The 24,422-nt window shown below is 44.9% G+C and overlaps 2 protein-coding genes across 2 annotated transcripts in view; both read left to right on the top strand.

The window, feature by feature from the left end:
• PLEKHA8 (pleckstrin homology domain containing A8) overlaps positions 1-7,631 on the top strand; it is a 113,074-nt gene extending 105,443 nt beyond the window's left edge. The window contains exon 13 of the mRNA XM_070787268.1: positions 3,484-7,631. Within this exon, the coding sequence (XP_070643369.1) occupies positions 3,484-3,506 (23 nt within the window). The 3' untranslated portion in view covers positions 3,507-7,631. The remainder of the gene's footprint in view (positions 1-3,483) is intronic.
• Positions 7,632-9,181: 1,550 nt separating this feature from the next.
• MTURN (maturin, neural progenitor differentiation regulator homolog) overlaps positions 9,182-24,422 on the top strand; it is a 32,997-nt gene continuing 17,756 nt past the window's right edge. Inside the window, exons 1-2 of the mRNA XM_019958820.2 lie at positions 9,182-9,708; positions 22,081-22,203. Of these exons, the coding sequence (XP_019814379.1) occupies positions 9,547-9,708; positions 22,081-22,203 (285 nt within the window). The 5' untranslated portion in view covers positions 9,182-9,546. The remainder of the gene's footprint in view (positions 9,709-22,080; positions 22,204-24,422) is intronic.

The raw sequence follows: 24,422 nt of genomic DNA, 5'->3' as shown, positions 1-24,422 counted from the left end.
TGAGTTTGAGTGAACTCTGGGAGTTGGTGATGGACAGGGAGGCCTGGCGTGCTGCGATTCATGGGGTTGCAAAGAGTCAGACATGACTGAGTGACTGAACTGAACTGAACTGAACTGAAGGTAATACTTCTTGGAGTTTTTTTGTTAGGTTCTGGACCCCTTTACACTCACAATTTATTGAGGACTCCAAAGACATTCTGTTTATGTGGGGTATAATTATCAACATTTACTGTATTAAAAGTGGAAGTGAAAATCACCCAGTCATGTCCAACTCTTTATGACCCCATGGACTGTAGCCCACCAGGCTCCTCTGTCCATGGTTTTATTCAAGCAAGAATACTGGAGTGGATTTCCATTTCCTTCTCCAGGGGACCTTCCAGACCCAGGGATTAAACCTGGGTCTCCTGCATTGCAGGCAGATTCTTTACTGTCTGAGCTCCCAGGGAAACCCATTAAAAGTGGAAACTAAGAAGTTTGTTTTTTTTTTTAATTAAAAGTGGAAACTGAGAACTTTCAAAAATATATACTGATTCATTTGCCAATAGCCATGATTAGTGCATTGTACGTTAATATAGATAACATCTTAGTGTTATAATAAAATTAGTTTTGACCCTGCAACCCTTGAAGATGTATTCTAAAGTAAAATGTTAGATTGTTTCAGAATAGGAAAAAGGATAGTGAAGGACAAAACTTGGCAAGTACATTTTATTCGCCTTAGTTTATAATACTTGAGTCTGAAAAGTAGCTCTGTAATGTGTTAAAATCTTAGCAAAGTTTCCCCAATTTTGGTAAGCTTGTTGCCTTGATTTACTGAGTAGTGCCTCAGCCTACAGCCTAAAAGGTTATCATTATCTGCTATGTAACCTACCTGGGTAGCAAAGATTCTGGGTTTTACTAGAATAATTTCCTGTGCTTTATGTTGACTTTTCTATATCCTTGATTATTTAAGGAAGAAAAAGAATCAAGGTTCTTCACTTGTGAAGGAGCATAGACTTTTTTAAAAATCCTGTTACCATCTATGTTTATTTTTCAGTGCTTTATCTTGACTCTAATTAAATAGGTAATCAATTATTGTTTCCTAGGCATCCATGATCCCATCTTAAGTATCCAAATATCTTCTGAAAAGTTTTTTTTATTTTCACTTTCCCAAAAATATTACCTGTAGATGGCAGAGACTTTAAATAGTTATGTTTAATTTATAGCTGCTGCTGCTAAGTAGCTTCAGTCGTGTCCAACTCTGTGTGACCCCATAGACGGCAGCCCACCAGGCTCCCCCGTCCCTGGGATTCTCCAGGCAAGAACACTGGAGTGGGTTACCATTTCCTTCTCCAATGCATGAAAGTGAAAAGTGAAAGTGAAGTCGCTCAGTCGTGTCTGACTCTTCACAACCCCACGGACTGCAGCCCACCAGGCTCCTCCGTCCATGGGATTTTCCAGGCAAAGGTACTGGAGTGGGGTGCCATTGCCTTCTCTGAATTTATAGCTAGTAATCTTCAAATGCTAAAGTTCTGAGGAAGGGGTGCCTACTACTAATACAACCCACAAGGAAATTTGGTTGTTCATTTACCTCAATTATGATTACACATACTCTGGAATCATTTACTCCACCTGATTTTATGTATATCATTCTTTAGAATGATTTTTCTTGGCTTCTGTTTTTTCCATTCCTGCTGTCTGTTGAATTGGTGGGCTTTCTTTGGTCCCCATTTTCCAGTCTATCTGTTTGGAAGTTTCTCTTTATGGCAGAACCTGCTAGATGTCTCTGCCATAGCCATTTTCCCTTTTTTCCTTAGCAATAAAACTGGAAAATAAACCTTGCTGAGAAACTGCATTTCTGAGTTTCTCTCATAGATAGAAGGGACACAGTATGTGAGAAGTTGGTTGCTTGGAACATCTGGGAAGGCTCATTGAAAGGGTAATGACAGGGGCTTCCCTGGTGGTCCACTGGTTGGGAATCTGCCTGCCAATGCAGCAGACATGGGTTTGATCCCTGGTCCGGGAAGATCCCACATGCCACAGGGCAACTGAGCCCATGCACCACAACTACTGAAGTCCCCATGCCGTAGAGCCCACGTTCTGCAACAAGAGAAGTCTCTGCAATGAGAAACCCACACAGCACAACTAGAGAAAGCCAGAACAGCAATGAAGACCCAGCACAGCCGAACGTGAACTAACTAATAAATTTAAAAAGGAAAAGAGGAGTGACAGTTGGCCTATGTCCCTTTATTCTTTCTTCCTTTATCCTGCTTGGAATGTGGGTATGACAACTGGAACTCCAGAAACCATCATGCACCCTGAGGCAACTTTAAGGATGGAAGCTACACCCCCAGGAGAGTAGGGCAGAAAGAGCCTGAGCCCCATTGACAAGGAGTGGCCAAATCTGCCCTTACCTGCCCACCTCCAGGTTTTATTCATATGAAATAAAGACCAATTCTGATCTTATTCTAGTCACTTTAGTCAAGATTTTTATTATTAGCTGAATGCAATTTCTAACTGATTCACCTGAAATTTTTAAACATGTATACTTAATGTAACAAGATCTAAACTTAATCAGTACCTCGATATACATTATAGACCAAGGACCACTACTATCAGAACTTTGGATATGTTGTCATTTCTCACTTTTTAGAAAGCTTCTTGCTGATCTTTGCAGCATCTTCCCCTACCACACACACACTCACATATTTATTTTCTGATTCTTACAAGTTCAACAAGGTATGTACCCTTACCCCATTTTCACAGAAGAAGAAATTGCGGTTCACAGGCATTAGGTAACCTTTTCAAGGTCACATAATTAAAAAGTGGCAAAGTCTTTCTAACACCCAAACTTTTCGATTGTGTCAGAAATCTTGAAAAGTAAAAGTGTTAGTAGCTCAGTTGTGTCCGACTTTGTGATCCCACACACTGTAGCCTGTGAGGCTCCTCTGTCCATGGGATTCTCCAGGCAAGAACCCTGGAGTGGGTAGCCATTCCCTTCTCCAGGGTATCTTCCCAACCCAGGGATCAAACCTGGGTCTCCTGCATTGCAGGCAAATTATTTGCCATCTGAGCCTTCAGGGAAGTCACAAATCTTAGCTGTATTCTTTCATTAACTACTTTGCTGGCATCATAGCTGAGGACAAGCACACCCTCTGACTGGGGGAAGGCTGGAGTAAAGCAAGCTATGCTATTACCCAGATCATCATATCTTACTAAATGGCCATATATAAGAGATCAGTCTGCTAATTTAAGGACAGCAGCTTCTGGTTTAGCCAATTTCCAGGATACAGGACTTTTCCCAGAGGGAAATCTACAGCCTTGTAGGAGTTCTCCAGTAATGCTCTTGGGACACCTTGCTAGAGAATGAGCTAATACAACTAGGTCCTAATAAGCCTCAGCAGACAAACAAAATAAAGGCAGGACTATAATCATGATCAGAAAGGGAAAAGAAAATAATATTAAGACAACCATTTTGCCACCATAAAATCTGTGTTTCTCTTTCAGAGCCACCAAAGAGATATCACTGAAAAGGACGTTTTGTGTGCTGTAAGGAAAGAAGGCAATGAAAACGTTTAGAAGCAAGGAACTTGAGAAACTATTTTAGTTGAGAGTAAGGGCAAGGACGGGGAGTGGCTGAACAAAACAGAATATTGAGGTGTCTTAAATGAATTTAAAAAAATAAAATAGAAATAATTTCTTTTCCTTTGACATATGTAGAGGGAAAATGCTTATCAGATGAATCTGATCAGATAGACATGCTTTGAAGGCAAATGTAGCCAAATTATGTAACCCAGAGCTTCCTCAAGTTCTAGGTGCAAAGCTTTTAGAGGAATAACAAAAAAGAAAAGATTTTGTAGAAATTCAGATGGGCAGATTCAGAAACACAATTTGGAATGAATTTTTCTGGCCAGAGGGCAAGAATGCAGAAGAAAATCCTCCTCAGGTTTATGGAGTATTTGGGTCACAATGACCCATTTATGTAGATTTTTAATTTTTGCTGATTTTTCAATGTAATTTTTTTCCAAACTCCAGTTACAATGAAATGTGAACTTTGACATGGGCTGAACTCAAGAGACTACCCTCTGTTTATCTTCCCCATCCCACTGTCCAGGTGTCACCTCTCTTGAGTGTATTGGGAAGGCACACAGATGGCTCTCATCCCTCTTTTATTTTTAATTGTTTTACAATTGTTTTGTTGGTTTCTGCCTCACAACAATGTGAATCAGCCGTAAGTATACACATATCTCCTCCCTCCTAAGCCTCCTTCCCTCTCATCCCTCTTATGTTGACGTCTTGGGAGTTTTGTCTCCAGATCCTGGGGTCCTCTTGCCTCTCCCATCACTGCTGTGACAAATCACATACCCCTCCACTGACCGTCACCTCCTGGAGCTTGACATCTGCTGGGCCTCTTGATAAAATGCAACTCCCTTGAGTTCACAGGGTGAATGCGGAACCAGCCACACTTCCCGTTCTGCCTTATTCCTCATACTGCATAACCACGAGGCTGTGTGGATGAAGCAGATTTACCAGATGGTAGGGTTAGTTAAATGGACTTACAATGTGGGAGTAAATAAAAGGTACAATTATATATTCAAGTCAGCATTGCTCACACTAGAATAAAAGCCACAGAGGACCTGGGAACAGGGGTGGGTGGAAGAGTTGGCTTGAGTAGGAGAATCTAGGGTGGGTTTTGCAGTTCTGAATCGGGTTCCTGAGAACTCCCAGCCAACGTGGAGTTTGAAGATGCCTTCTCTCCTTAACAACATCTCCAAAAGACAGTGCTTCAACAGGAGAAAAGTCTAGATTCATATATAAGAAGAGAAAGATTTCTCTAAATGCAGTGAAGCCTGCACAACTCTCTGCCCACTACTGGAGCTATGTTTAATTTTCCTTCTACTTCTGAATAATGACCAAAGGCAAAACAGGAAAGGGGACTCAGCAGTCCCTGATGTTCCTTCACTCCTGGGCTACACAAAAGACCTGGCTGAAGTTCTGGAATGACCATTGCCCTGTACTTGGAGCCCATATACATCTCTACATGGGATGCCTCATAGGACTCTCCAAGCAGGAGGGAAGCAGAGTGACTTGTCTTCCTATATAAGAAACTGACTTAGTTGCCTTAAGGAAATCAAGGTCCAAGCAACTTCTGAAGATTCACTTTGCAGGACCAATTTCCACCGCTTTTATGTGATAACCCTTTCCCTTAAAGGTGCAAGACTTCTCTCTCTAAATCTATGGTTCTCAAATAGGGGTGATTTTGGCTTCCAGGGAACATTTAACAATGTCTGGAGACATTTTGGGGGCTTCCCTGATGGCTCAGCGGGTAAAGAATCTGCCTACAATGCAGGAAGTGCAGGTTCGATTCCTGGGTCGGGAAGATTCCCTGAAGGAAGAAATGGCAGCCCATTCCAGTTATTTTTACCTGGAGAATCCCATGGACAGAGGAGCCCGGCAGCCTACAGTCCAAAGTATCACAAAGAGTCAGACACAACTGAGCAATTAAGACATTTTTGGTTGTCACAACGTCAGAGAGGAGTGGGGGAAATGCTGCTGGCATCTAGTGTGTAGATGCCAGGGATGCCACTAAACATCCTACAGTGCAAAAGATAACTCCCTACAAGAAAGAAATATCCAGCTCCAAATACCAGTAGTGCTGCTATCTGCTCCAAATGCTTAGAAAAAAAATGAGATTTCACGTTATCTGTGACCAGAACTCATCATGCTACCGTTCTCATGTCACTCCTGAATTTTACTTTTAAAATTCATCAGCTGATCTTCCTACAAATCATCCCCAAGAAGTAGATTAAGAGTAATCATGGCATTTACTGAGTTCATACTATGTGCCAGGTTCTGGGAAAAGGACTTTATATACTTTATCTCTTTTTTGTCACCATTTTTCAGAAGAGAAAACTGAGGTTCAGGGCAATTAAGTTGTAGATGTACACGAAGCTTAAATTCACTGAGGTGGGAATCAATGCAGAGCTCAAGTTTCTGATCTTTAACTCAATGCCTTTCTATGAAAAACAACAGTGTGCATTCAATTTATTGAACAATTCCTTTATACTCAGAATTCTATTTTTCATCATAAGAATTTTTCATCTTCTGACAAAAAGTATTTGTTAAATACATAAAACTCTGTACTTATGGCCATCCATCACTTGGAGCAAACTTAATAGATGGATTTTGAAACAAACGTATTTGTAAAACTCCCTCCTTTCCCCAAAGAAGAAAACCTATGTCTTTTATATATTTTAGTCTCAAATTTAAAGAATCTCTATTTTGGGGTGTCTGTATTTAAAAGAAAAAAGCAACATTTTGTAATATTCACAATAGCAGATTGAATTTTCTTATGTGCCTGTCTCCTTCTCTGTCCTGTGTATTCCTTTTCTACTGCTGCAGAACAAATTAAAACAAACTTAGCAACTTAAGACAATACCTATTAATTATCTCACAGTTCTGTAAGTCAGAAGTTCTGTAAGTCCGAAATCAGTTATGCAGAGCCGAGGCATAACTGACTTCTCTGCTCAGGCTCTCCCGAGGCTGAAATCATGGAATCAAGTCAGGCTAAATTCTCCTCTGGAGGCTCTGCAGAAAATTTACTTTCAAGCTCACTAAGGTCACTGCAGTTGTAAGACTGAAGTCTCACTTTCTGGCTGATGGTCAGGGATTGACCATCTACACTCCTGTCCAATTAAGCAGCTCCCTCCATCATCAAAGCTGTTAGGAACGAATATCACTTGATGATGAATCTGCTTCATGGTTTGAATCTCCAAGAAAAGCCCAGTCCCCTGTAAGGGCCCATGTGATTACATGAGGCCCACCAAGGACAATCTCCCCATCTTGAGGTCTATTGATTTGACTCCTTAGTTACATGAGCAGAATCTCTCACAGCAGTACCTAGATTCATGTTTGTTTGAATAACTGGGAGAACATCTATCTATAGCAGGAATCTTGGTTTACAAGGAATCTTGAAGGTCATCTTAGAACCCTTCCTAGTTCACAGTCTGTAAACTCCTTGATGGCAAAATCTGGGTCTTGTGCATCTGTCTGGTACTCAAGAGATGCTCCATGAGTGTTCACTGAACTTAATTGTTTTAAAGGGATTGAGAAATTATGGAAGTCATGAAATTGTTACATATAAGCATTAATTTTCAGGTAAGGACAACTCCCATCAGGAAAAAGATCAAATAAGATGCAATACCCAGGTAGCCTTTAGGGTGATCTCTATCATGACCTCTTCCTCCATCAAAAGATTAAGTGGACTTTCTACTTTCACTATGGGAATGCAGCTTTGATTTCATTAAGGGAAGTCAAGGGGAAAAGAATTCCTATCCCAGAAATGGCAAGAGAAACAACTTTCCAGAATCGGATCAATTCTGTTGAGCAAAGGGTGTTTTCAGTGGTTTCAAGGTGTCATGAGCTTCCCTTGCCTAGTCTGCTAGCTCTTTGAGAGTGGAATTACCTATTTATATTAAAAAAAAACTAAGAACTTGGCATCTGGTCCCATCACTTCATGGCAGATAGATGGGGAAACAATGGAAACAGTGGCAGATTTTATTTTCTTGTGTTCCAAAATCACTGCAGATGGTGACTGCAGTCATGAAATTCAAAGATGCTTGTTCCTTGGAAAATAAGCTATGACAAACCTAGACAGCATATTAAAAAGCAGAGACATCACTTTCCCAACAAAGGTCTGTATAGTTAAAGCTATGGTTTTTCCAGTAGTCATGTATGGATTTGAGAGTTGGACCAAAAAGAAAGCTGAGTGTGAAAGAATTGATGCTTTCAAACTGTGGTGCTGGGGAAGGCTCTTGAGAGTCCCTTGGAGATCAAACCAGTTGATCCTAAAGAAACTCAACCCTGAATATTCATTGGAAGGACTGATGCTGAAACTCCAATACTTTGGCCACCTGATGTGAAGAGCTGACTCATTAGAAAAGACCCTAATGCTGAGAAAGATTGAGGGCAGGAGGAGAAGAGGGCGATAGAGGATGAGACGGTTGGATGGCATCACAGAATCAATGGACATGAGTTTCAGAAAACTCCCAGAGATAGTGCAGGCCAGGGAAGCCTGACATGCTGCAGTCCATGGGGTCACAAAGAGTCAGATACTAGCGACTGAACAACAACACATTTATATCCCTAGAACTAGCATGGTGCTTGCTTCAGAAGACCAACTTTAAAGATAAAAGCTGACTGAATGTTTGTATTATGGAATGAATGCTATTTGGCCTGTCTCTGCTAGTAGTTAGTCACTTCCTGTGGGCCAGGGCTCTATCCAAAGCATTTTCTGCAATCCAGCAGTCTGTCTGGTCCCGGCAGCCACTGAACATTCAACAGGTGCAATGGTTGGACCTTGTTTTAAAATGTACTTTCTCCTCTCCTAAATTGGCAGTTGGTCATTTTCGGTTTTACAGTATGAATTTAAGGTGATTACTATTCAATCTAGATTTGTTGTTGTTCAGTCGCTCAGTCGTGTCCGACTCATTGCGACCCCATTGCAGCACACCAGGCTTCCCTGTCTTTTACCATCTCCCGGAGCTTGCTCAAACTCATGTCCATTGAATCGGGGATCCCATCCAACCATCTCGTCCTCTGTTGTCCCCTTCTCCTCATGCCTTCAGTCTAGACTTATGAGGCTTATTTTTAGAAATACTCAGCTTTATGTTAAAGCCAAAAACAAACAAAACCCCCCAAATCCATAAACTTTTATCCTCCTTTCCAAACGGACATTCATTTCAGTGTCTAGTAAATGTATTTATGGAAAACATTTCTTTACATCATTCAGATGACAGAGCTGTGATTTCTGAAAAAGATAAGCTCTGTTTCCCTTTGGTTTTCTCAGCTCCTCCATTTCTAGCCTCAGACAAGGTACACGTTATCTGCAGTTCTGTGAATTTCTCTACACTTCAGTCTCATTGGGAAAAATGCTTTCCCGGCCTTCAAACTCCAGATAAACGCGACCCAGATAACTCCGCTTCACTGTAACCTGCGAGCTGCCGTTTTCGGGCCCGCGCTGTGACGTCACCCGGCTCACAGATCTCGGCGTTGGTCTCAGACTCCGGTGATTGGCTGGATCCCATGACGTCACGGGCCGGGGCGGCCCTAGGTTCCTGAGGGCCCCGGGATGCTTCGGGTTCGTTTTTTAAAAAGGGGGCAGGTGGAGACAGGAAAGTCCGCGGAGCACACTGTGCCTCCAGCCGTGCTTCGTCCCGCCCCGCCACGCCCACTGTCAACTTCGCTCGGCCGGGCCGCGCCAGCCTCCGGGGCTGCCCGAAAAGGGGCGGGCGGAGAGGCGGAGCTGGGAGGAGCCGGGCGCGGCGCCGCGCAGTCCCTGGCCACCGCCCACCCGGTTACACACAGCATGTAAACAGTCCCCGCCGGGAGGAGCCCCGGGACCGGAGGGAGCCCGAGCCGCCCGGCCCCGCCGCCTGCCCGAGAGCCACAGAGCCGCGTGCTGCCCGTCCGGGAGGAGGGCGCCGGAGGAGAGGAGGGCGGGCGGCGGAGGGAGCTGGAGGCGGGCGGCGCGCGAAGAGGCTGAGGGAGCGGCGGGCGCGGCGGGCCAGGATGGATTTCCAGCAGCTGGCTGACGTTGCGGAGAAATGGTGCTCCAACACGCCCTTCGAGCTCATCGCCACCGAGGAGACCGAGCGCAGGATGGATTTCTACGCCGATCCCGGCGTCTCCTTCTACGTGTTGTGTCCGGACAACGGCTGCGGGGACAATTTTGTGAGTGCTCGGGGGAGGGACCGCCGCAGCGCGCGGGAGTGTGGACGCGCGGCCGCTACCCTGCGCCCCAGCTCCCGCTCGCCGGGGAGGCGGTGGGGCGTGAGGTGGGGGGGGGCGGCGTAACCGCCCGCAGGCACCCCAATGCTCCGCGCTCCGCCGGGCGAGCCCCTGAGCTTGGCGCGTTGGGGTCAGCACTCCGGTTGAGGCCAGTAGGAGGCAGGCAGGGGCATCCTTAGAATCCGGGAAGCTGGGCTAGGGAGGGCAGTTTCCGGGACGCGACCCCACGGCTCGAGCGCAGTGCTCGGCTAGAGCATCTCCGAGGATGTCTCCGCCTAGCGCCAGTCCGGGCCGGGGCGCACGGACCCTTCACTCCCAGAGGATCGGGAGTCCGGAGCTTCCTCCACCCAGGCGTCCCGTCCGGGTGAGGAATCCCGTTACCCTCTCAATGCGCAGACACAACTCCTCCAGTTTTCCTCGCCCGAGAGAACCCTCATCCCGACCCCTCTCCCCATGTTATTCTCAGTGGTATTAAGACACAAAGCCTCTGTCCACACTAGCGATGCCCCATCTCCTGGACCATCTTTGCGGAATTACACCCCGGATCTTAAAAACGCACACGCGCTTGCGCACACAAACACACACACACTCACACACAGAGGCACGCCTAGCCCCCTTTCCTCTGGTGCTTCCATTGCTCCTCTATGAGCTTCCAACGAGATGTGTGGAGCCCGAAAGGTTCTGTCCAGCTGAGGCGGCGGCCTTGGCCCTGCCAAGGCCTTTTGGTTTTTCCAGATGGGGGTGAAATTCCCCCTCCCCATCCCACCTCCCGCCCCGCCCCGGGCTCGGAGGGACTTGGACCTGAAACTGCGGTGTCCAAATTCTCGACTTTGTATCCTGCCCTCACTTGGGATCTTGGCGCTGGCAGTTAAGGAAGGGGAGGTAGAGGGCCGGGGAGTTGGGGTGGGAGGTGTGGAGACTGGGCGAGGATGGCGTTCCGTGAAGTATTTGTAAGAACGGGGAAAAAATAATGGTCCCTACATGTAAGATGGAGGCGGCTATGGGCTCAGGTTACCGGCCTGAGTTGCCGGCCTGAGCCTGGAGCTGGCGCTGCTGCCGCCCCTGGGGACGGAGGTGAGGCAGTGCAGAGGCGCGGCCTGGCGCTGGCTCTTCAGGTGGGGTGAGACAAAGCTGGTTCAAAGCCCAGGCTGTCGTGCACCCCAACTACCACAGAAAGTTCGACAAGGAGTTAGCGTGATTGTCTTTCTTGGTCCCAGAGAGATGAAGTCCTCTATGTGACAAGATGAAGCATGCCCCTCCCACGACCTCCATTCCACTCCACAAAGGTGAGAGACTCACCAGGCCCCAGCCTCCTGACCCTCTAGAAGAGGCATAGCCTAGAGTGACAGTCAGATTTGACTTGTAGCAGCGTGACTCTGGTCAAACTCATTTCAGTGTTTTAAAATGTTCAGTGTACACATCTGAAAAATGGGTATAATACCAACCCCCAGGTGATCAAATAGATAATGCACCTGACAGTCTCCACTGCACAGCAAGGGCCACACAAATTTGGGTCAGAGATCTGGGGTTCCCCAGAGTTTAGAACTTGTCTCTTTAAGAGCCTCAATTTCTTACCTGTAAAATGAGGTTAATCAGAATGCCTCCATCGTAGGTATTCGTGAAGCGCAAGTAAGGTATAAATGTATGTAAGAACACTGTTAACTGTAGTTAAAATAAGTAAGTGTTGTTTGTCAATGTGAAAGATCATTAAAAAGGGATTTATTCATAGTAAAAGTATGAATAAGCGCCAGGGATGTAGTGGAAAGGGCACCAGGGTCCAACTAATTGCAGTGTTAGGATTTGACTAGGAGTCCCTTCGACCCCTGGGCTTCCTTGGTCTGCCAGTGGCCTTTCCCCTCCTTACTGTGTGAAATGGGGCAGGAATCACTCATGGTTCTGAAACTCATGGTTCCACACAGCCATCCTGCTGTCACTGCATGAGACATATCCAAAGAGAATAGGTGGGTGAAGAAAAGCAAGGCTATTCTCTTGATTTGAATATGTTTAGCAAACCATATAGAAACATGAAGTCTATCAGGCCTTTTTCAAGGCCACTCATATTACATTTTAAATCTCCACCTGTATGAGTGAAATACTTGGAAGTATTTCTTTTGAAAGTATTCATTCACTGACAATTAAATGACATAAATAGGAAAGAAAGAAAGTGGTGGTGGTGGGTGTGGGGAGTAATTCATTGGGCAGACTGGACCTTTTCAGTTACTAGAGGCCATAATAAATAAGATGCCAAACACTGGAGTTTTCTTAGCCAAAACCTTGCCTCAGATTTGCAGGCCAGGTTTGTCAAGATGCTGTTTGCCTCTAGTTAACAAAACTCAGACCTGAAGAAAATGTGCTGTCTCTGTTCATTTCTTTTTCCCAGGAAAATCTGCTAAGTATTAGAAGAAATTTGAGATGAATGGAATCCTTGTAATCTGAAGGATTTGTTAACAATAAGAATATTTACATAGCATTTCAGTTTACAAAGTGTTTTTATATCATTCATTCATTTAACAAACATTTATTGAGGGCTCACTCTGTACCTGGCCAGGGCTACTTAGAATGGGGCCATTCTTTTCATCTGAGAAACAGTGTGGTATAATGCCTAGGGGCACAGGCTCTGGGGCAGGCTACTCGAGCTTTCACCCCAGCTCCCCACATCTAACTTTGTGCCTGGGAGGAAGTTATTTAACCCCTCTCTGTCATGACTTCCACATCTGTAAAATAGAGATAATATTAGTACCTCCCTAGCAGATTTGTTTGAGAACAGTGCCTAAAGTGGGGATGATATTAACAATCTCAGGCAGAGTTTCCACATAGCAGTCCCTCTGGATCTATTTAAAATGTTGATAAAACGGCAGGTTGTGTTCTTACCACTCCCTCCCTCTCCTAAACTGACTTCCCATCACTTTTGCAATAAAACCTAAGCTTTCCTGGCTTCAAGCCCCCACGTGATCTGTCTCCCGCCGCCTCTCTGACCTCATCCTGGCCCTTGCTTAGTGTGTTCCTGCCACACTGGCCTTTCTGGTCTTTAGAGAAGCCAAGCTCATTCTTGCCTTAGGGCCTTTTCGTCTGCTGTTCCCTCTGCCTAAAACACTCTTCCCCCACATCCTTACATAGCTCCTTTCTTTATACCATTGCAGCCTGGGAGAAACCTGCCTGACCACATACTCCCTTATTTCACCCTCTGTTACCCTTACCATAGCACTCACTAATACTTGATAGTCCATTGCTTATTTTTTGCCTCGCCCACTAGCCTATAAGCTTAATGAGAGTTTGTCTTATTCATCCCTGTATGGCAGTGCTCAGAACATGCCAGACATGTGATAGATATTCAATCCATGTTTGTAAGAATGAATGAATGAATAATAGCCTAGTAGAGAAGACATGTTAAATTTCAAGAGTGACAGCTTCAAAGACAGTTACCACTTAAGTGTGAATTACCATGTATCAGACTTTGTATGTATGAACCCATTTAATCTTAGTAATCTCAGAAGCCACTCTCTATAATTATCTCCACTTTACAGATGAGAAAACTGAAGCCAAGCGAGGTTTACTAACTTCCCTACGGCTAATAGATGGTAGCCCTGTACTGAATACCTGGCACCTCAGGGGTGACAACAGGGGACCCAATTCAGACTTGGGTTCAATGGCTACTTCTTATTGAGCTTCACAAAAATTCTGTAAGGTGGGTATTAATATACCCCTATTTTATAGGCGAGGAAACCGAGGCTAGTAACTTTAAGGACTCAGCCAGGACTATGCCAGTAAGAAGTGACAGAGTCAGGACTTGAGCCAAAGCCCAGAGAGCTGTCCCTTCCACCATGCAGAAGGTCTCCTGAACAGGATCAGGCTGGGGCTTAGGAACAAGGACTTCTTTTTGTCTGTCCTCTCTTTGGCAGCTCCTGGGCCCCTTGTGAACTCCTTCCCCTGCTTGCTTTACAGGCCATGTGGTCCCTTTGCAAACTGCTGCTGATTCAAGTCTCTCTCTACGGATGGCTGAGGAGTTCAGGTCCTGGGATAAAATGCTGCCAGTGCCCTGTGTGTGCTGGGGGTTCAGGGACATGGCTACCCTGCCTGGCTCTTCAGGTGTCACAGGGACGGTGCTGAGAGCTTATACAGGCGGCACGCCCATCCTCTGCCAGCTCAAAAGGTCCCCAGGGTTCCGTCAGGCTTGAGGAATTGGGCGTTGGCAGCCACTAACATGCCAGACGGACAGAGGGGCATGTGCTCCTGGGCATGGCAGCACCAGCTGCTTTCCCTCCTCGCCTCATCCTGGAGAAAAGAGCTCTCTGGAAACAAAGCCCACTGCCCAGCCTCTCCCTGCTGCTGCTGCGGGGCGGGGGGGGGGGGAGGTGGGGGGGGAGTTGGGGGGGGGGGGCGCTCCCTTATTGTCCTGCCAACCATTCACAACATGTTTGGTTTGACATGTATAGTTTAATCCCTCCTCAATACAAAAACAAAGATAGCCGTTGTCATAGTATTAAAGAAAAATGTTTTATTTATAGAAGAACTATGTGATTTAATTTTGTATGTGTCCCTATGACTGTGACTTTATATCTATATATATAGATATAATCCCCATTTTCATTCTAGGCATGTCTCTATTATTAACTGTGTGACTAAATAACAACCTTTTTATTTCGGAGAAAGAAGATACAATTTGTTTGAATGAGGTTGCATCATCATGTTTCCATGGTGGTATAGTGGAGAGAAGGCCCTGTCTTGTTCAATTTAAACCCTATCCTCAGTTTCCTCTTCTGTCTAATGGGGATAATCATGCCTATATCACATTATTTGCAGGTTAAATGAGCAGTAGTGGTAGACTGTAAAGTTTCCTATGGTGGCCATGTATTATTCATCTAGAGAGATTGCATCAGGGAAAAAGATATGTCCTTTATCATTCATGGAGTGGTTATCCCAAGGAGAGTAAATTCCTGCTAATATAAACTCAAGTAAGGGGGAGAAGACATAAGCACTCATAGGCCTCTGCTAAATGAGAGGCAGTTTATCTCTTGGAACCTTTTTTTAAAGATTTTTTTTTATGTGGACCATTTTTAAAGTCTTTATTGAATCTGTTACAATATTGCTTCTGTTTTATGTTTTGGTGTTTGGGCCATGTGGCATGTGGAATCTTAGGATCTTACTTCCCCTACAGGGGATCAGACCCACATGTCCCTGCATTGGAAGGCAAAGTCTTAATCACAGGACTGCCAGGGAAGTCCCTCTCTTGAAATCTGAAATCTTTATATCCACCCTGTTGTGCTTAGTAGCTCAGTCGTGTCTAACTCTTTGCAACCCTGTGGACTGTAGCCCACCAGGCTCCTCTGTCCATGGAATTCTCCAGGCAAGAATACTGGAATGGGTTCTCATGCCCTCTTCCAGGGGATCTTCCCAACCCAGGGATGGAACCTGCATCTCCTGCAGCTCCTGTTTTAGCAGGTGGATTCTTTACCACTGCGCCACCTGGGAAGCCCATGTCCACCCTGGGGGTATTATTATTTTGTTTGACTTACAAAGGAAGGAGCTGAGGCTCAGGTTGAAAGCATGACATCCCTCTTGATATCCTGGCTTTGCCCATTACTTCCTGTGTGACCACAGACAAGTTGCTTAAACTTTCTGAGTCTCAGTTTCCTCCTTGATAAACCAGATCAGTGTTTGACACCTAGAGCAGATTGGAGGTATGGTCAGACATGTTCAGAAATAATGCTGGCTGTCCTGAGATGGCTCGTCACTCTTACCTCACCTCTTACTGTGTGGGTAGCAGTCAGTTTTGGGTTAAGCCGTACCAACTTAAAATGGACTCCCCAGAACTGCTGGCAGCAGAAAACCCACGTGGTGAGACTGAGGCGCTTCACAATGGCCCTTTGACACAGATAACTGAGTCCTGGGAGGACAGCAGGTGTGTTCTTAGCTCCCTGCCATCCCCAACTCTGCCTAAGCACCAGGAAGTCGAGCGCCATCCCCACAAGTGTTAGAACAGTAGGAGCATACAGACTGTGATCAAAAAGGTATTTGTCATTTGAATTACTTTAATAATCTAATTCCATTCTTGGATAAGCTAGATATTCTTATCTCTACTACAGAAAACAGAAAGGTGCTCATTTTTCTGTTTGCAGTTGACATTGTTTTATTGTCTCAAACCAGATGAGCTTTGATAAGAAACTCCAACCCAACTTAATGACAGAAAGAAGGGCCACAGATGACATGTGCTGAAATCAGAGTTCTCACTGGGGATTTTCAGCTCCAAAGGGGCAGGAATCTATAGGAAAGAGTAGGCTGCTCAGGGCAGGTGCAAGTTGGGGCTGCTTCGCTGCAACCCATGCTGTCCTGAGAAATGGAAGTAGTTTTAGTTGATCATGACATTTAGATTTTTTTTTAATGTAATTGAGTGCATGTTATGTTGCTTCAGTGTATCCAGTTCTTTGTGATCCCATGGACTGTAACCCTCCAGGCTTCTCTGTCCATGAGATTTTTCAGACAACAATACTGGGGTGGCTTGCCATACCTTCCTCCAGAGGACCTTCCCGACCCAGGGATTGAACCTGCATCTCTTGTGTCTCCTCCATTGCAGGTGGATTCTTTACTGCTGAGCCACCCGGGAAGCCCTTTTAATGTAATGTTGTTCAGTTGCTCAGTCATGTTTGACTCTTCGCGACCCCATGGACTGCAGCACGCTAGGCTTCCCTGTCCCTCACCATCTCCCAGAGCTTTCTTAGACTCACGTCTATCGAGTCAGTGAGGCCAACCAACCATCTCAGCCTCTGTCTTCCCCTTCTCCTCCTGCCTTACCCAGCATCAGGGTCTTTTTTAGTGAGTCGGTTCTTTGCATCAGGTGGCCAAAGTATTGGAGTTTCAGCCTCAGCATCAGTCCTTCCAAAGAATGTTCAAGACTGATTTCCCTTAGGATGGACTGGTTGGATCTCCTTACAGTCCAAGGCACTCTCAAGCATCTTTTCCAACACCACAGTTCAAAATCATCAGTTCTTCAGTGTTCAGCCCTATTTATGTTCCAGGTCGCGCATCCATTCATGACTACTGGAAAAACCATAGCTTTGACTAGATGGACCTTTGTCAGCAAAGTAATGTAATGTAATGCCCATCCTCAAATATGTGGTTAGTCACAGTTCTATTCTGTCCTCAAATGGTGGTCCCAGAACCAGCAACATAAGCATCACCTGGAACTTGTTGGAAATGCAGTGTCAGAAACTCCTGTGTGGGATCCAGCGATGGCATTTTGATAAGCCTCCAGGTGACTGATGGAGAAGGAAATGGCAACCCACTCCAGTACTCTTGCCTGGAAAATCCCACGGACAGAGGAGCATAGTAGACTACAGTCCATGGGGTCGCAAAGAGTCGGACACGACTGAGTGACTTCACTTCACTTCAGGTGACTGAGAGGGCTTCCCTGGTGGCTCAGACGGTAAAGAATCTGCCTGCAAAGGGGGAGACCTGGGTTCTATCCCTGGGTCGGGAAGATCCTCTGGAGAAGGGCATGACAACCCACTCCCGTATTGTTGCCTGAAGAATCCTATGGATAGAGGAACCTGGTGGGCTACAGTCCATGGGGCTGTAAAAAGTCAGAAGTGACTAAGCACAGCACAGCACAGGTGACTGAGATGCACTCTAACGCATAAGAACCACCTCTTTCCCCTCCTTTGTGAAGCCTTTTCTTGGCATTTCTAATATTGTAACAGTCCATGTCTGTGATCTGCCTTGGTTCTAACTACCAGATTGGAAGTTCAGTACATTCTGTTCCCAGATGTATATTTGCCAAGGAGTTAACATTGTTCAGAGCCACAGGTTCTCTGACCCCTTGCTATAGTTTTTTTATGGCCAGAGTGGGTGTTTGGTTTCTCATGCTTAAGATATTTTCCAAGTGAAAGGCCTTGTGGCCATGCCCTGTGGTGCCGGACTCTGGGTCAAGTTCCCGTTTGTCCTCGTACAAGGCTAGAGCCCAGATCTTGCTTTCAGGTGCTTTAGCCCAGACACCAGATACTCTCTCTGCCCTCCCCTGGTTTTGGAATAGGCCTCTCTAATTTTCTAAGAGTAACCCTCCTGCCCCTGGAGAAGGAAATGGCAACCCACTCAGGTATTCTTGCCTAGGGAATTCCAGGGACAGAGGAGCCTGGTGGGCCATAGTCCATGAGGTCGCAAAGAGTCGGACACGACTTAGTGCCTGAATAACTACAGGGCTCCTGCCCCTAGTCCCATTCCTGTTAGTTCTGAAGAGTTGGTCTGTTTTATATGTGGGCACTGCCTCAGGTCACTGGTAGCTTATCTTTCTTTGCATTTGCAGGAGGATGGTGTGGGGGATTTCCACCTGCAGTAACGCTAAATCAGACAGCCTATGTGACTTCACTGAGAACACTATCCAAGGCAACTTGGGTTAGAATTAATTCAGAAGCAGGTGTATCTATGAAAACCTTGTAGTTTTTACAAATATAGCCTTTGCTATAGGCCTCTTTGCATAGGCCTCTGCAAAGCAGTGAAAGCCAATCTGTGTTCTATCCATGGCATGTGCCAGGCTTGTTTCCCTGGCACTGCTGTCCTGATCTCACTGGTTTTTATATGATTCTTCTGTTGTTTTCCCTTTGTCTTTTTTTCCCCAACTACAGACTTACTTTTTGGTTCATCTCACCAGTGAATTTTCGCTGACTGCCATGATTAGTTTTAGAAAGGGGCAGTTTCAGTCCATAAAACTGAATTCCTTTTGTTATGCGATACAATGGATATGAAATAATTGGCATTTAGCAGGTGATTTCTTATAAGCGGCTGTGTACATCTGGGTTTGTCTCATTCCAAACCCCCTGCTCCGTCAGGTTATCATATGGGCAGGGATTCAGTTAAAACTCTTGTAAAACAAGAAAACCAGCACTGCTGGCAATTCGGGATAAGTTAGAAAGCCACGTCAAGGAAATTTAGGGAGAATGGACAGAAAGTCCTTTCACAGGTGTTAAGTCTGTTCTAGGGCTTCCCTGGTGGCTCAGCGGTGAAGAATCCACCTGCAATGCAGGAGCTGCAGGAGACGCAGGTTCCACCCCCGGGTCAGGAAGGTCCCCTGGAGGAGGGCATGGCAGCCCACTCCAGTATTCCTGCCCAAAGAATCCCATGGACAGAGGAGCCTGGTGGGCTACAGTCCATGGTGTCACATAAGAGTCAGACATGACTGAAGTGACTTAGCAGACATGTATGCAAGTCTTTCTTCTCCAGTGTATTCATAAATCAACAACTCCAAAAGCGGAGTAATGAAAATGGTGGCGTGAACCTCCTCTTTGTGAGGCTGTAGATGCCCTAGAAACACTTAAACTGAAGAAACTGATTGCCAGGCGGTGGCGGATACACTGTAATTCTGTTACAGTTTGAATGATATTGGAGAAGGAAATGGCAACCCACTCCACTATTCTTGGCTGAAGAATCCCGTGGACAGAGGTGCCTGATGGGTTACAGTCGATGGAATTGCAAAGAGTTGGACACGACTGAGCGACTAACGCTTTGAGTGATATACTTTTCTTAATTTATTTCCTTAATTTATAACTTAAAATACTTAAAAAAAGATAGTTAAAAAATAGGCTATATTTGTAAAAACTACAAGGTTTTCATAGATACACCTGCTTCTGAATTAATTCTAACCCAAGTTGCCTTGGATGGTGTTCTCAGTGAAGTCACATAGGCTGTCTGATTTAGCGTTACTGCAGGTGGAAATCCCCCACACCATCCTCCTGCAAATGCAAAAGGGGAAATAGGGGACTTATAGCCACCTTATTGAAAAGCTATGTACTATCTGCCAGCCAGGCACTGTACTAGGTACTTAATCAACTTTTTACTTTCTCTGTAATCTCCATAACAAGTCTAGGGAAGAAGGCAGGCTTAAGATTTTCCATTGTGTGGTGCTAGGTGTTAATCCCATCTCTGACTTGGATAAGAATTTGAAATATGCCAGAACTTTTTAAAATTTGAGTTTTAAAATAGGTGTTGAACCAAACTTGTATTAAAGTGAACTTTATTGTTCTTGCTGAATCCCCATGAAGAATCAAGTGCAATAATGGATTTAAAGGCACTTTGTACTATTATGCTTTTTGTACAATGCAAAAGACTATTACATGACTGGCATTTCAGTGACTCGACAACTTTAAAGGCGTCCACTTAATAGGGAATCATGTTTGAGCTGTTCTCTAAAGTTAGAGAATCTAGAAGGTATCTTTATTAGGTCAAGGAGGAAGCTACTCTAGAAGTCTGCTGGAAATAGAGCAGCATGCATCAGAATTGGACTTTCACGTCTGTGAAACACAGATAATTGGGCTGTAAAGATGGCATATTAGCACGTTATTCTCTCTTGAATCTGAGCAGCCTTTTCAGTTCTTTCCAGTTCCTGAGGATCCTGCAGTGAAAAGGAAGAAGGGGAAATCTGTTTATTGCATGTTGGGCATATGACTTTCTGGGGGTGATGCTCTAATCATTTGTATTAATAGCAGGAGTAAGTATGTGCTTGACATGGACCATTTCTCCAAATTGATCTGTCCCTTGCTGCCCAGTACCTGTTCCTTGCTCTCAGCTGCCAAACATCTTCCTGTCCTCTACACTTTTTTCACCAGTGTTGAGCTGTCATTGATCCGGTTCCTGTAAACAGCAATGTTTGGTACCTGACTGACACCCTGATATTATCCTGGTCTTCAATAACCCCTACCCCCATCCTGTTGCGCAGATATGCAGAACAGGGGGCTTCTGCATCTTCATCTCTCAAACCAGTTTCTTGGGCTTATTCCAGATCCTTGAACATTTATGGGAGAAACTAGCCAAGTCTTAAAGATGTGCTAAAATGGATATCCTCATGTGGGAAAGAAAAAAAAAAAAAAACTTGTCTAGTCTAAGAAAAAATAAAGCCAAAATCAGTTTCCTCCTGGTGCATGTTAACATCGTAAAGTGTTGCTTGGGTACGTTGCCCTCTTTTATTTATATATATATATATATATATATATATATATATCGGAGAAGGCAATGGCACCCCACTCCAGTACTCTTGCCTGGAAAATCCCATGGATGGAGGAGCCTCGTAGGCTGCAGTCCATGAGGTCGCTAAGAGTCGGACACGACTGAGCAACTTCATTTTCACTTTTCACTTTCACGCACTGGAGAAGGAAATGGCAACCCACTCTAGTGTTCTTGCCTGGAGAATCCCAGGGACGGTGGAGCCTGATGGGCTGCTGTCTATGGGGTCACACAGAATCGGACACGACTGAAGCGACTTAGCAGCAGCAGCAGTAGCAGCATATATGTATAAAATAATTTTTACTTTATTTATTTTTCTTTTTTTTTTGGCTTTGCTGGGTCTTCATTGCTACATGGGCTTTTCTCTAGTTGAGGCAAGTGGGGGCTGCTTCTGGTTGCACAGGCTTCTCTTGTTACAGAGCACAGGCTCTAGGTGCAGGGGCTTTGGTAGTTGCTGCACATGGGGTCAAGAGTTGCAGCTCCTGGGCTCTGGAAGATAGGCTTATTAGTTGTGGCACTGCTCCACAGCATGTGGAATCTTCCTGACACAGGAATTGAACCCACATCTCCTGCATTGACAGGTAGATTCTTTACCATTGTGCCTCCAGGGAAGCCCTACGATGTCCTCGTAAAGCATTTTAAGGGAAGGTGAGATTTCAGAGAGCCTTTGTTTCCTGGTGAGTAGGGATGACTTTTCCGTGTGTCCTCCTAAATTAATTTCATTTTGAAGTAAACTGACCATCGTCCCCACTCTCAGACTCATCTGGGTAAAGGATGTTTCCAAGTAAGCAGTTACAAACTCTGCCTACTTAATCCTTCAGCCATTGCTGAAGGCAATGGTAAGGATTATGCAAGCTCTTGGTTTCTCCTCCCTCCCATTTTAAAGCCACCCTAAATGGCAACCCACTCCAGTACTCTTGCCTTGAAAATCCCATGGATGGAGGAGCTTGGTGCAGGCTACTATTCATGGGGTCGCAAAGAGTCGGGCACGACTGAGCAACTTCACTTTCACTTTGCCAGCATCAGGAGAGGGACATTGGAAATCACGGGTAGGGGAATATTGATCCCCTTGCCCTTTTACTATGTATGGGCAGATCTGATGGAAAATTGAGCAGGTAAGATTATGGACCAGGAGCATGGGGGGTTTCTGCAGGGTATTCATTTTCTGCCTTCGATTACATCAAGAATAACTATATGGATTTTTACTCTGGAATGGAGGCCTTCTTCAAATTCACATAATTGAAAAAAAAATCTTGGTTTTTGTGTATTTCAGACTGAATATAACTGTGTGTCTTTGTTTTCTCCTTTCCCTTACCGGTGGGCACGCAGCACGTGTGGAGTGAGAGTGAAGACTGCCTGCCTTTCTTGCAGCTAGCACAGGATTACATCTCCTCCTGCGGCAAGAAGACGCTCCATGAAGTCTTGGAAAAAGTCTTCAAGTCTTTCAGACCTGTAGGTGCCTGCTTGGCTTCCAAAGCTGTCTTATTGTCTCCAGTGACTGTGCTCTGAATAACACGGATTGTGGGGAAAGTGGGCAAAACCCGGAATGACTAATTGTTTTTCTCTTGTCTGCCCTGTGGCTTAAAGATAGCAGTTCGTGGAGGGAGGCTGAAGGCGGAGAGGGAGGGGGAAACGGGATGTGACACAGCTGTTTGTTGCGGGGATGATGGTTATTTCTAGCATCCCTTGAGTTAAGAATCTCTGATTGGGTGGGAAGCACACAGTCTTTTATGAGACAACTGAGTATTCCGGTTCTCATCCAGTAGACTTAACACCAAAATGCTTGCAAGTGCTATGGAGGTTCTCTTGTAATATAAAATTGCCAGAAGGCGGTATAAAGGATGTACTCTCATGTGGATGGATATGGAGGCGAAGAAACTGGATAGTTGTTCTTTTCTCTTTTGATAAAGTCTCTTGTAGAGAGCTTGCTTCCCCCACCTCACCCCCCGCCCCCCAGCCTCCTTAGGATTTAGGAATCTGGATGTTTGTGGTTAGCTGATGGTTTGTTTCATTCTAGCTGAAAAGCATGTGAAATGAATACTCACCCCTATTTTATAAACTACTTCTCTCTCTTTATTGGAAGACAAAGTCAGATTGTGTGACATTTCCCCCAAGTTCAGTTCCCTGCCCACTGTAAGCACTCTACAGTTTCAATGTTATTTGCTCTAGAATTTCCTTTTTTTTTTTTCAAATCTTTTACTAGAGTATCTACTTTTTTATAATTTTATTTTTGGCTGTGCTGGGTCCTTGTTGCTGCTCTGGCTTTTCTCTAGTTGCAGTAAGCAGGGGCTATTCCTCTAGTTGTGGGAGGAACTAGTCTAGCTTGGGCTTCCCATTGTGGTGGTCTCTCTTGTTGTGGAGCACAAGCTCTAGTGTGTACGGGCTTTAGTATTTGCAGCACATGGGTTCAGTAGTTGTGGTTCCTGAGCTCTAGAGCACAGGCTCAATCCCACACGGGCTTAGTTGCTCTGAGGCCTGTGGGATCTTCCCTGATGAGGTATTGAATCCGTGTCTCCTGCATTGGCAGGGGGATTCTTTACCACTGACACATGACCCACCAGGGAAACCCCTAATATCTATTTCTTTCTTGGAATCTTCAAACTTGTTTTTTGTTTCTCTGAACATGGTAGGCTTAAGCTGCATAAGAGACTTTGGGATATTCCAGTGTTTCAAAATTTTGAAGTCTGTTTTGTCATCTTTTGTTTTCACTGGGTCCCCCTCCTGGTATCTTGTTTGTGTGTGTGTTGGATTATCTCTGTGTGCTTGAAAATTTGTATATTTGTATTTGAAAATTTATATTTCAGGATAAATTGAGGCCTAAGATAATGGTACTTTCCTCCAGAGAGGATTCAGTCGGAGACCACCTTCAAACAATTTAAGACTTGTAGTTCTTAGAACTCTCCAGGTGACGCAAAGCCAGGTTTGCAGGCCTGGTTTCTTCTTGTTCTGAGAGCAGACTCAGTCTGTTCAGGCTTTTATAACAAAATACTAGGTGGCTTATAAACAAGAATTTATTTTTCATTGTTCTAGAGGCTAGAAGTCCAAGACCAGTGTGCCAGCAGAGTTGGTATCTCGTGAGGGCTCACTTCCTAGACAGGTAGCCATCTTTTCATTGAACCCCATATGGTGGAAGGAGAGAGAGAGAAGCCAAGAGCCTCTTTTATAAGGGCACTTGGTCATTTATGAGGGCTCCACCTACATGATCTGATCACCTCCTTAAGGGTCCACCTTCTAATATCATCACCTGGACGGTTAGGATTTCAGCATGTGACTTTGGAGGGGAGAACATAAATATTCAGACTCTAGCATAGACTTTGGGGTCCTAGCCTAAAGTGAGGTTGGTTTGTCACAGAAGCTCCTTTGTTGACTTTGGTCTCCCTAGCTCTTAGAGTAGGCCAAGCAGGCCATAGTTTCTTTGAGAATAGTAGATGAGCTGTCCTCAGGACAAAAGCAACTTTTTATGATAGGCTTACCTCTATGGGTACTAATTCTCAATATAATTAAGAAGGCATTTTTCATATTGAATCCAGCATTTTTAGTTCTCTATGGAAGAGTTGGTCCTGACCAGTATCACTTAATCCACCATTATAAGAAGAGGAATTTTAAATGGCCTTTGTCACTGTCTGATTAGTATCATTTGTCCAACCAATTCTTTTTGTTGTTTATTCATT

The sequence above is a fragment of the Bos indicus genome, chromosome 4, assembly GCF_029378745.1.
Source record: "Bos indicus isolate NIAB-ARS_2022 breed Sahiwal x Tharparkar chromosome 4, NIAB-ARS_B.indTharparkar_mat_pri_1.0, whole genome shotgun sequence".
Lineage (NCBI taxonomy): Eukaryota > Metazoa > Chordata > Mammalia > Artiodactyla > Bovidae > Bos > Bos indicus.
This window is presented reverse-complemented; position numbering and strand designations above follow the sequence as displayed.